General features: G+C 41.9%; 1 protein-coding gene across 1 annotated transcript in view; it reads right to left on the bottom strand.

The window, feature by feature from the left end:
• zgc:153039 (uncharacterized protein LOC767698 homolog) overlaps nucleotides 1-10,556 on the bottom strand; it is a 96,592-nt gene extending 86,036 nt beyond the window's left edge. Inside the window, exons 1-2 of the mRNA XM_036562754.1 lie at nucleotides 9,586-10,556; nucleotides 696-830 (exon numbers count right to left, since the gene is read on the bottom strand). Of these exons, the coding sequence (XP_036418647.1) occupies nucleotides 696-830; nucleotides 9,586-9,805 (355 nt within the window). The 5' untranslated portion in view covers nucleotides 9,806-10,556. The remainder of the gene's footprint in view (nucleotides 1-695; nucleotides 831-9,585) is intronic.
• Nucleotides 10,557-12,597: the final 2,041 nt, after the last annotated feature.

Raw genomic sequence — 12,597 nt, 5'->3', positions numbered from 1 at the left:
GTTTGGACACTGAGGTTAAAGTGGAATCCCACCAATTATTCCAAATTTTCTGCATTATTCAACTGTTAAGATGCAAACAAATTCATTTAGAGTGGTTTGGTGTGAAATGCTCCATTTAGAGAAACCTACAGAGTCAGAATTGTTTACAGTGGTGGTGATAGGAACCAGACGTCTGAAGAGTTTAATGCCTCTAAAGAGCTCCTTCACAAAAAGTTAACATAAAAGGAGTTATGAATATACTGCCTAATGTCTGAGGCGTTATATGTGTAAGTTTCATGGCAAAGAGGTATATGTAGGGTAATGCAAAGCAAAATGAAGACATTTAAGAAAACATTTTTCAGATTTATCATTACATATAAAAACTCAGAAAACACATGTAGGCACAGTCGTCTGTTTGGACAGCAAATAAAATGCCTATATTTGACCTTGTGACCCCTGTTTCCCATCACCACCACTATGAAGAAATCAATCAGTTGGCAAGTTTCTCTAAAATTAACCATTTCATATCCAACCATTCAGAATGACTGTTTACATCTCAACAGTTAACTTATGTGTAAATTTTAAAAATATAGTGGCATTCCCCTTCAAGGTTAGGGTTAGATTTAGGTGTACTATTATTTGGCTAAAGCAATGCAAAAATCAACGAAGGTCATCACAAGTATAGCAAGACAAACCACTGTGCGTGTGAAGGATACAGTAGGCTCCTCCAGCGTCGAGGGCTCCGTTGGTGGAGATGGCGCAGACGGAGAGAACGGTCATGCTGATGATGAAATACGCCACCAGAAACATGGCCACGGTCTGATACAGACCACACTGTCCCACCACAAACCCTACACACACACACACACACACACACAATGTGAGAGAAGACAGTACTGTTAGATTCATTTTATATTACTATACTTCTCTATTGAACCCAACACTGATATACAATGAAACGAAACAATATGGCCAAAAGTATGCGGACACCCAGCCATCACATCTTAATGAGCTTGTTGGACATTCGATTTCCAAACCATGCACATTAATATGGAGCATTTGTGAGGTCAGACACTGGTGTTGGACGAGAAGGCCTGGCTCACAATTGATGTTCCAGTTCATCCCAAAGGTGTTCAGTGGGGTTAAGGTCAGGGCTCTGTGCAGACCACTGGAGTTCCTCCACACCAAACTCATCAAACCATGTCTTGGAGTTCGTTTTATGCACTTACTATATAGGTGCACTTTGTAGTTCTACAGTTACAGACTGTAGTCCATCTGTTTCTCTGATACTTTGTTAGCCCCCTTTTACCCTGTTCTTCAGTGGTCAGGACCCCCATGGACCCTCACAGAGCAGGTACTATTTGGGTGGTGGATCATTCTCAGCACTGCAGTAACACTGATGTGGTGGTGGTGTGTTAGTGTGTGTTGCGCTGGTGCGAGTGGATCAGACACAGCAGTGCTGCTGGAGTTTTTAAACACTGCGTCCACTCACTGTCCACTCTATTAGACACTCCTACCTTGTCAGTCCACCTTGTAGATGTAAAGTCAGAGACGATAGCTCATCTGCTGCTGCACAGTTTGTGTTGGTCATCCTCTAGTCCTTCATCAGTGGTCACAGGACGCTGCTCACAGGACACTGTTGGCTGGATATTTTTGGTTGGTGGACTATTCTCAGTCCAGCAGTGACACTGAGGTGTTTAAAAACTCCAGCAGCACTGCTGTGTCTGATCCACTCAGACCAGTACAACACACACTAACACACCACCACCACGTCAGTGTTACTGCAGTGCTGAGAATGATCCACCACCCAAATAGTACCTGCTCTGTGAGGGTCCATGGGGGTCCTGACCACTGAAGAACAGGGTAAAAGGGGGCTAACAAAGTATCAGAGAAACAGATGGACTACAGTCTGTAACTGTAGAACTACAAAGTGCACCTATATAGTAAGTGGAGCTGATAAAATAGACAATGAGTGTAGAAACAAGGAGGTGGTCATGTTATGCCTGGTGTATCACAGTATAGTGTGTTTCTACATTTATACACCTAAAATATGCTTATCTGTAATTTTAGAAATTTAGTAATATTGACATCTAACTGAAAAAGCTGCAGTATGACTGAAGCGTATCAGTACATCCAGTAATAAAAGGGTAATAAGTTACGTCTACAAATTACATAATTATATCTACTTAAGTTCGGTTTTCTCTCAATTTAGTGCCATATTTAAATGCGTTTATCAACACATTCTGTATTACTTTATCATCAGACACTTTTTGCTTCCAGCTATATCTGAGGCGAATGTAAACTGTAGAGAGCATAATGTTTGTTTCCATAACAAAGCTGTAAAACCTGTTTCGTTCGCCATGTTTATGGTTTATATGATGCATCTGAAACGTCAGTCCTACTGTAGACATCAGCAGTCGGGACGTACCGATACGGGAATTGTGAAGTGCTGCCAATATCTGATATTTTTGCGATGCGGAGACACAAACACATATATTTAAAACGTAAACATCCAAATCATGCAGCCCAAGACACATCCAGCTTATTACAACCTGTTTCTGTCCATTGTATTAATAAAAACAACAACAATAACAGCACAAACAAACTAAGCCGTTGCTATGGATTCCCAGATGGTCACTAAGGTGATGCTAGGCTGTTGTTATGGTATCCTAAGGGGTTGCTAACTGTTACTAAGCTGTTGCTGTTATTCCAGGTGGTTGCTAAGGTGCTAAGGCTGTTGCTATGGCATCCTAAGTGAGTGCTAAGTTGTTACTAAGCTGTTGCTATTATCCCTGGTGGTTGCTAAGGTGCTAAGGCTGTTACTATGGTATCCTAAGTGAGTGCTAAGTTGTTACTAAGCTGTTGCTATTATCCCAGGTGGTTGCTAAGGTGGTAAGGCTGTTGCTATGGTATCCTAAGTGAGTGCTAAGTTGTTACTAAGCTGCTGCTGTTATCCCAGGTGCTTGCTAAGATCCTGTTAGGCCGCTGGTATGGTATCCATGGTGGTTGCTAAGGTGCTGCTAGGCTGTTGCTATGGTATCGAAAGTGATTGCTAAGTTGTTACTAAGCTGCTGCTGTTATCCCAGCTGGTTGCTAAGGTGTTGCTAGGATGTTGCTACCGTATCCCAGGTGTGTGGGGTGTTGTTAGGCCATTGTTATGTTAACCCAGGCGGCTCCTAAGATGCTGCTTGGCCAATGCTTTGTCATCCCTTGCTAAGAATCTCTAGTCTAGACTACTGCTGTAGTATTATAGGCTGTTGCTAGCCTGCATGTACTGTCTATGAGGGGCAGTGAGAGGGATGTACTGTGTGACATCACTTGTGGCAGTTAGTTATTTGCAATCGCTTCCAAAAGCACAGGCACACTATTCCCGCAGCTTGAAAACAGAGCGCAGAACAATAAAAACGAAGGCCAGTACGTTGGCTTTGTCAAGCCAACTTAAATGTAATTATAGTGCATTTTCACACACACATGCGCACACATGCATAACAACACGAGGAAGGTGTGTGTGCATTCGTGTGGTTTAAGGCATTCCTTCACGCACGTGCAAAGATGGTGACCACTCACAAGACACAAGCCACAAGCCTAAAATGTGCGACAACACTGACGCAGCATCTTACCATGGGCGTGATTTCATTGGGCTACTGAGCAGAAAACAAAGAGGAGAAACAGGCCGGTTAATAAAACAGTTCACGGATAAGAGCGTGTCTCCACACTGGACTAAAGGTCTGAGCCTTTCGTCATGTGAGCGCGATTAATGGCTTGAGACTACAGCTGGAGCTGGTCCCTCTACGAGGAGGGAGCAAGTGCGCATGTGCAGGGAGACCCAAGCAGCTCTTACAACCCCTGAAGTTAATCTCTACTTCACGCGACCACATGCTAGTCTGACTGAAGCAGCGTGTCCAACACTTTCTCACAGCTGACCCCATTAACGGAGAGGTTTCTGGCGGAGAACAAATAAAGCCCAGTTCACACTCAACTGACGAGACGAGAATGCAGAGTTTTCCAAAGCCGGAAACAGCAAGTTTAAAGGACCCACATCAAATAAAACCACATTTTCTTAACTTTTCTGAACTTCAGAGTTTGATACAGCATTGTTTCAAGCTTCAAAACATACCCTTCAATGGGAAGGGGAAGTCCACCATTTTTTCTAAATTTCTGCATAATTAAACAGTTAAAACGTCGACCAAGTCATACAGAGTGGTTTGAAGTTCTAGAAAGTTAGAACTGTTCACAGTGGTGGTGATAGGAACCAGACGTCCCCCTTTAAAGGCTCCCTCACAGAAAGTTACTACATGAAATGGTTATGAATTCACCGCCTGATGCCTAAGACATCATTTTACGATAGTTCGGAAAACATAATCCTTTCGTGGCGGAGGGAGACATGCAGGGCATTCTGAGGCATAAAAGTCCCAAAACGTGTTTAGTTCAGAACTATTTTACCATGATTAACACTACATTCCTATCACCACCACTGGAAAAAATCTGAGTAAGTTTCCCTGTAATGAACCATTTCACATCAAAGCACTCTGAATGACTTGAGCCACCAAAATGTGCAGAAATTAAAAAAAAACCTCTTCAGTCCATATACTGATGATACGCTGCAAAAACTGCCCATTTTCAATTACGTGTGTTTGTGATGTCACAAAAACCGATACGTTTACATTACAATTTTACACACAATAAAAACTAGAAGTTATTCAAATGATATCAAATATACTATAATTTTATATTTATAGAATTATAGTAGGACAGGAAGTGGGACAGACTGGGACAGAGTAAGATAGGAGGCAGGACAGAGTAGGACAGATGTGGGAAAGAGTAGGACAAAAGTAGAGAAAGAGTAGGACAGGAGGCAGGACAGATGTGTGAAAGAGTAGGACAGGAAATAGGAAAGAGTGGGACAGTGGGAATAAGTAGGACAGGAAATGGGACTGAGTGGGACAGAAGTGGGAAAGGGTAGGACAGGAAATAGGACTGAGTGGGACAGAAGTGGGAAAGGGTAGGACAGGAAACAGGACTGAGTGGGACAGAAGTGGGAAAGGGTAGGACAGGAAATAGGACTGAGTGGGACAGAAGTGGGAAAGGGTAGGACAGGAAATAGGACTGAGTGGGACAGAAGTGGGAAAGGGTAGGACAGGAAATAGGACTGAGTGGGACAGAAGTGGGAAAGGGTAGGACAGGAAACAGGACTGAGTGGGACAGAAGTGGGAAAGGGTAGGACAGGAAACAGGACTGAGTGGGACAGAAGTGGGAAAGGGTAGGACAGGAAATAGGAAAGTGGGGAAACTCTTTACCTTTATTTATTTAATGCCTTTCTAACAGTTCTGTAAATCTGATATAGAAGTCATATCTGAAAAACATCATATGTTTTTATAACTTAACAGCATAAAAAATCTTTTTAAAATGTTTTTAATTCCCAGCTCCAGCTGTCTGGTCCACTCACAGAGGTGGGTTCTCTGGCACTGGAATCACATTATTAACGAATGATCAGGTCCCTCGAGTTGAAGCAGCTGTGATACAGCAGAAAAACATTAAACTGCAGCAGAAGGACTTGAGCTGGAAAACACTACAGGCACAATCACAGCCTTTCCAGTTATCTGGTCATTAAGCTACACGTGCCTGAATTAGGACTGAACAATATCATTATATTTATTATCACTGTGAAAACTACACTCAAAAAATATGGCTCTTCAAGGGTTCTTCAGTAAAGAAAATGGTTCAATATAGAACCATGAAGACTCAAAGAACCCTTTGCATGGTTAAAGTGTTGTTCAGGTTGATGGAGAACGTGTTGTAAATGGTTCTATACAGAAAAGCAACAAAGAGGGTTCTTCTGTTACAGTATCGTCTCTGTCCAAAGAAAACACGCATCTCCAAAATAGTAACTTTACAGGAGAAGCCAAAAACACTCTTACCTTTCAATGTAAGTTACTGTAAAGAGATTTTATTCCGAGTGATTTTAGAGTGTTTCTATTGGTTCGTTCATCACGAAGTTTTCACACAACGTAAAGGACAGCTGGTGTGTTGAAATGATGTAAAAAAATAAAAATCGACAAAAATGGAGATGCATGGTTTTCTCTGGACAGTGCCTGTACATATATCATTACAAAACCTTGCATCTCCATTTTTGTTGTTTTTCAGTTTTTGACATATTTTGAAAATGCCTGTTGATCTTTACATTGTGTGTAAATTTCATGATGAATGGGCCAAAAGAAACGGCCCAAAATTACTCTGAAAAAAGTCTGGTTCCATTGACTTACATTGAAAGTAATGTACGTTTTTTCGTTCTCCTGTAAAGTTACCATGTTGAAGATACAAGGTTTTGTTCTGACAATAGCGACATTTATGTATACATATATACACACAGGTCCATTCTCCATTAATCTGATGAACACTTTAATGATGCAAAGGGTTCTTCGAGTCTTCACGGTCCTTTATAGAACCATTTTCTTTGCTAAAGAACCCTTGAAGAACCATTTTGTGCACATATCGTTACAAAATGATCACTATTAGTCTTGTTTGATTGTGCTGCATTGAGTGAAACACACTGAATTGACTGTATGAAATCACTGTATTCACTGTTTTTATTTAATGTGGTACCACAGTGGTACCGGTTCTACTTCACAAAACTTCAAACTAAACATCAGGCAGGATGTTACACTGTCCACTCCATGTACATTCAGGCTGGTCAGATGTTTAATAAGGCTTCAAAAAGTCACTATGAAACCATCTTGGCCCAAAAAAAGGGGAATTAGGTCAGACAAGACGCAGAATGTGCAGAGAGTCAGTTTGTGGTAAAACATCGGTTAGCAGCTCGAGTCACACGGTGGAGATTCTGGTTTCACTCTTGGTGTCTTACTTGACAAAAAACCACCACGTTGGCTACCTGCTCCTCAGAGCCACTGCGGCTGACCTAGTTAGCTGATGACAAGATAAAGGCTTATTTCTCTTTCTCTTTCTTTGCCCCACCCACACAGGTGAGCTGGATTCCTGTAGGGTATTTCCACGTTCTTCTGTAACCTAACCTAACCCTAACCTTAAAGGGCAACTCCACCATTTTCCAATATTTCTACATAAATATACAATTCAGATGTAAACAGAGTCATCCAGAGTGGTTTGGTGTGAAACGCTCTGTTCTAGAGAAACTTACAAGTCAGAATTGTTCACAGTGGTTGTGATAGGAACCAGACGTCCACCTCTAAAAGCTCCCTCGCAGAAAGTTACTACATGAAATGGTAATGAATTCACTGCCTGATGACTGAGACACTTTTTTACGAAAACTTTCTAATAAGTTTTTGGTCTAAAATAATTTTTAACACACATTTAAAGGAGAAGAGTGAAACTGGCCCCAAACAAAACATGATTTTTCAGATTTTCCACTGCTTTTCCAACAGCAGTATTACATATAAACACTCAGAAGGCACGTGTAGGGTCACTGGTGGTTTTGGAGAGTAAAAAAAATGGCTATATTTGTGCTGTAAACATGAGAACCCCTAGTTCCTATCACCACCACTGTAAACAAATCAGAACCATTTCACATCAAGCCACTAAGAACGACTTTGTTTACATCTCAATGACGGCAGAAATTTTTTTCCGAGGAATTCGCCTTTAACCCGAGTGTGACCCCACAGTGTTTACAGTCAGAAGTGAGAGAGGCTGGAAGAGAAAGCAAAAGTGTCCACAGTGGTGTCCTTTACTTTGTTTTTTCTCTAATAAAACCTAAGGTTTTACTTTTAAAGCATTTGTCCTCATGAAGAGGAGACAAGCGTCCCTACAACGTCACAGATCTTCCTGTATTCACACTTCTGGGTCCCCACAAAGTGCTGTATAAATTAATTTTCGAGTGTTGCCCCTTGGACAGAGTTATAAGCGGTAGTGGTTGAAATCTTCCCTCTGAAATGGGACCCTCAAATAAAAAGAGCATCACTTCATTAACAGCTACCAGCGCTGCTCTGTAGGCGACCCTGCCAGTCTGCAGTGACAGCAGAGGAGGGTAAAGTTCAGCTCCTCACTGCTGGGCTTTAGTTACATTTAGGGCATCATATGATCTTCAAAGAGGGGGGCAATTATTTATTATCACCCACCCCTAATTCTTCAGTGATATGAAGCTGAAGTCAGATATTCACCAGATTGTTGTTTGAATTTTCCTGTTCCACCTTAAATGGAGCAGCAGTTACATTCTGGCACTTCAGGCGTTGGAACTGCTGGATTATTTAAGGTGGAACGGGAAATTTAGCTACCTAGCTACCGAGACATTGGCTTACTATTAGTGATTTTTTTATGCTTGTTATGCAGAAGAGGACCATAATAGATTGAAACGGCATAAAAACTAAGGCAATACAGAGGTTATCATAATTTTTTTACACAGAGAAATTCTCACATTGGTGAACACATGCCAAAATAAAAAGTAACACCTCTACTACAATGTTTTCACCACTTTTTCATACTTTAAAAGTATTCTGCCTCATTGAAATGCGATGCCCACAAGAGAAACTCAGTCTCAGTCAAAAAGTTTGAGGAAAATGTGTCAAAATCAAAAATAAAAGATCCATTACGTTGATTGAACACTGTTTGAAGTGATTTACAGTGGAAAGCAATGTAGCCATAACTTTATTCTCACTTCAAGGCAGATTGTATTCAATTCTGACACAAATTTAGCATTTCATTTTTCACAAAAGAGGTCAATCGATGTAAAGACAGCATAACAGGGGTGTTGCTTTTCATTTGCGCACGTATTCTGCATGTCACTATGGGAAGTAATGTCACGTATGCATTGTATTTCATGTGACTGCTATTCAATTTGGCATGAATTCCTGGGGAAGATATCTAATAGCAATTTTTTCTCAATAATATATTTGTAAACAGCAAATATTCTTATAAATCAAGGTTCAGGCCTTTATTTTTGGCAAAAAGGAGTCCAATATCCCCTTTTTCTGGCTTGAGGCTTTCTGGCTTGACCCCTGAATGCAGTGTGCCAGACTGCCAGTAAACTGTGGTTGTGATGTCACAACACATGGAGGTTTTTAGTTGACTCTGATTGGTCTGTGTAAGTGGGTTAAATTTCTTTATGGTGATGTCTATAACACAAATATAACCATTTTATTCACTATCCAGAACCACCAGCGCACCTACACATGTCTTCTTTTACATTTATATGGAATGTTGATGATAAAAAGAGTCATAAATCTGAGAATAACAGGTTTTCTTTGGGGACTATTTTGCCTTACAACACCCTGCATGTACCCCTCCACCATGAACGGATTAAAATAAATGAGTTTTAAGTCAAAACTATCATAAACCAATGTGTCAGACATCAAGCATATTCATAACTATTTCATGTAATAACTTTCTGGAAAGCATTTTGAGCTGGACGTCTGGTTCCTATCACCACCACTGGGAACAAATCTGACTTAAAACGTTTCTCTAGAATGAAGCCTTTCACACCAAACCACTCTGCATGACATTGTTTACATCTTAAATAGTTAATTGTAGAGAATTTCTGAAAAATCGGTGGAGTTCCCCTTTAAGCAGATTCATCTCAGTAGCCAATAGTACTGGATTCTAAGTTGTTTTACAGGGTAGACAACAAAAGGAGACTCTTACCTATCCGCAAAAACACCACCACGCTGAACATGGACAGCAGGGTGGGGATGACCACGCCGAAGAAGGTGGACAGTTTCTGGGGCTGGCTCTGAGCGGACCTCCGGCGCACCGCGCTCGGCGGCTGATCCAGCGCCTCCTGGCCGGACTCCGAGTGATGCTCGGCGGATTCATTGATGCTCGCGGAGAGGCGGTAGTGGAGGAGCGGAGTCCGTTCACTCATGACGGCGCAGCTTCAGTGTCACTATCTCCGTCTGACAGCGAGGTTAGTTCGGTTTAGGGGGGCACTCTCCCCTTAAACCCCACCTTCTACTTCGGCTGTGTGACCTGAGGGTCCTCACACGAATCCAGGGAGTGTGGAAAAGGAGAAACTGAGACAGAGAGCGGGGTTTCTCAGCTGTCTCTGCTCTGAGAGAGTCGGTGAGCTCCTCTCAGCTCAGCTCAGCTCAGACGGGCTCATGGTCCGCTGACAGACTGAAATAGAGCCGCAGCCACGAAAACAAACCCAGCACAGCAGCGTCGAGCCGTTTCTTGTCCGTAAGCGTCTAAAAACCGTCGCTCCACTCCTCTGAGCTCTTATAGGCACCTTAAAGTTCCTGCACTGATTTTCGGTTCCTCTATTTTGGCTCTTTCGCTCCCGCAGCTCCGCGTAATGAGCCGCAGCTGCTGGCAAGTCATATGACTTTTCCGCCAAAATAAAAGCCCGCTTGAAAAATAAAAAAGTCGTGGAAAAACTGAAAACACGAATCAGGCTTTGGCGATGTTGAGACCATTAATATCACAATAATATTCCATTTCACACCCACAAGGACGCTAATAATTCACTTTACAGTGACGTTGTAGCTCTCCTTTTTCAGCGCAGCGCTTCTGTGGGCGAACCAACAGGTGCTGCTGGGAAATGTAGTTTCTGTACTTTTTAATCAGTGTTCATTTGCACACACTCAAAAAAGATGGTCCTTCAAGGGTTCTTCAGTAAAGAAAATGGATCTATGTGGAACAGTGTACGCTCAAAGAAGCCTTTGCGTGATTAAAGGGTTCTATGCACCGTGAAAGGGTTCTTCAGACTGATGGAGAAGGTGCTGTATGTGGTTCTATGCAGATATCCTATATAGATGATGTGCTCAGAAAAGCGTGTTGTGACAATCGTACTCACCCGATGATGGTTCTTCAAGGGTTCTTTAGAAAAGAAAATGGTCCTATATAGAACCATGAATACTCAAAGAACCCATTGCGTGATTAAAGGGTTCTTTGCACCGTGAAAGGGTTCTTCAGACTGGTGGAGAAGGTGCTGTATGTGGTTGTATACCGATATCCTATATAGACAGTGTGCTCGGAAAAGTGTGGCACAATCTCACACACGTAATGATGGTTCTTCAAGGGTTCTTTAGTAAAGAAAATGGTTCTAGAAGACCTTGCATGATTTAAGTGTTCTTCAGATTGATGGAGAATGTGTTCTAGATGGTTCTATGCAGAACCTTTTTTTAAAAGGGTTCTGTATCGCATCAAAGGGGTTCTTCTGCTGTTACAAGCTTGACACTGAAACAATAGAAGAGCCCTTTTTGGTGCTATATAGAACCCTTTTAAAATGGTTATGTGTGGTATATGGTATACAACACATTCTCCATTAATCTGAAGAACCGTTCTATGATGCAAAGAAGCCTTTAATCATGCAAAGCGTTCTTTGAGAACCAAATAGTTCTATATAGAACGAAGAAATGTTGAGAAAAAGTATTTAATAGCTTGTCCACTCTCTACTTGACTGCCCAAACCGCCACTGGAAAGCGGTCACCTTGCGGCTCTGCTGACAGGTTCGCAGAGTGCTTTTACTTCCAGATTTAGGCACAGCTGAATCACAGTGACAACCGCCGTCCAGCCATGACGCTGGGTGACCACTTGCAGCTGCGTGTGGAGGACGGTTCCCTGGCATTCGTGCCATTGCAGCGCAGGAGATGGATGTGTGCAGTCTCCTTCTTACCAGGCTCCAGCGGGACTCTGTCACTGAGCCCCCCCAGTGCTGTTTCTTTAACCGTCTCTGTTGCTGAGCCTGGCTGCGCTGCTTCTTTTGCTGCCACGAAGCCTCACTGTCACTTTTGTCAGTTTCTCTTCCACCTTTTTCTCTTCTTCTACTTGGGGGCGGGCAATATCCCACTTCTGACACCAGTGTGGCATCAGCTTAAAATAAGACACAAGAGAGGTCATTATTTCTTCCATGAGTAGTGCTCTTTATTTACACCAGCAGAAAAGGCACACACATAAACGGCAGGTCAATTCTAGTCATACAGTTTGTCCTCATGGAAGGCACACCACCGCCCCCTCCCACCACCACCACCACCATCTCACTACAGCCTGACACAAAATAACACTAACAACATGTACACACACCTTAACCCAATGAACAACATTAGAAACATGAAACAACCGCATTTTAAATCCCTTTTACAGCAGCTGTCGTCTCCAAAGCCCCTTCTTGAAACATGGAACGTGTGGCAGCGGCCACAATGTTATATTATATAATGTCACATTTTATCATAATATGAGCACAAATAGATACAGTTGGGTTGCTGAGTCTTCATGCTGTGTTAGACGAAAACAGATGATGTCTGACATCCAACTACAGTTTTGTGCTGGTACTTTATTTATTCTATGTTAATCAAGATTTTAATAGCAGCACTTGACTCCACAGCACCCTGGATCTGAATATATGGTTCTAGGAAATCTATATAGGAAAGGGGACTTTTAATTAGAACAGAGTTCAAATGCCTTTTGTAGTCAAATATTTGTAGAATCACATTGTTCTGAAAATGTGAATGTAGATATTTTGAGAAGAGAATAATTCACTATGGTGTTTAAGTTTGGCTCTGACCATAAGCTCCTGCAAATACAGGGACTATTTTACCTTTTATACATCTGCCATTTTTAGTTTGAGGCTGAGATAGGACTTTTATTTTGCCATAATTTAATTGGCAGTGAAGCAAATGACCTTTGATTGAACTTGTAGGACTACAAACTACGAGG

Source organism: Colossoma macropomum, unplaced genomic scaffold (assembly GCF_904425465.1).
Source record: "Colossoma macropomum unplaced genomic scaffold, Colossoma_macropomum, whole genome shotgun sequence".
Lineage (NCBI taxonomy): Eukaryota > Metazoa > Chordata > Actinopteri > Characiformes > Serrasalmidae > Colossoma > Colossoma macropomum.
The sequence above is the reverse complement of the archived record's forward strand: the minus strand, read 5'-3'. Positions and strand labels throughout refer to the sequence as shown.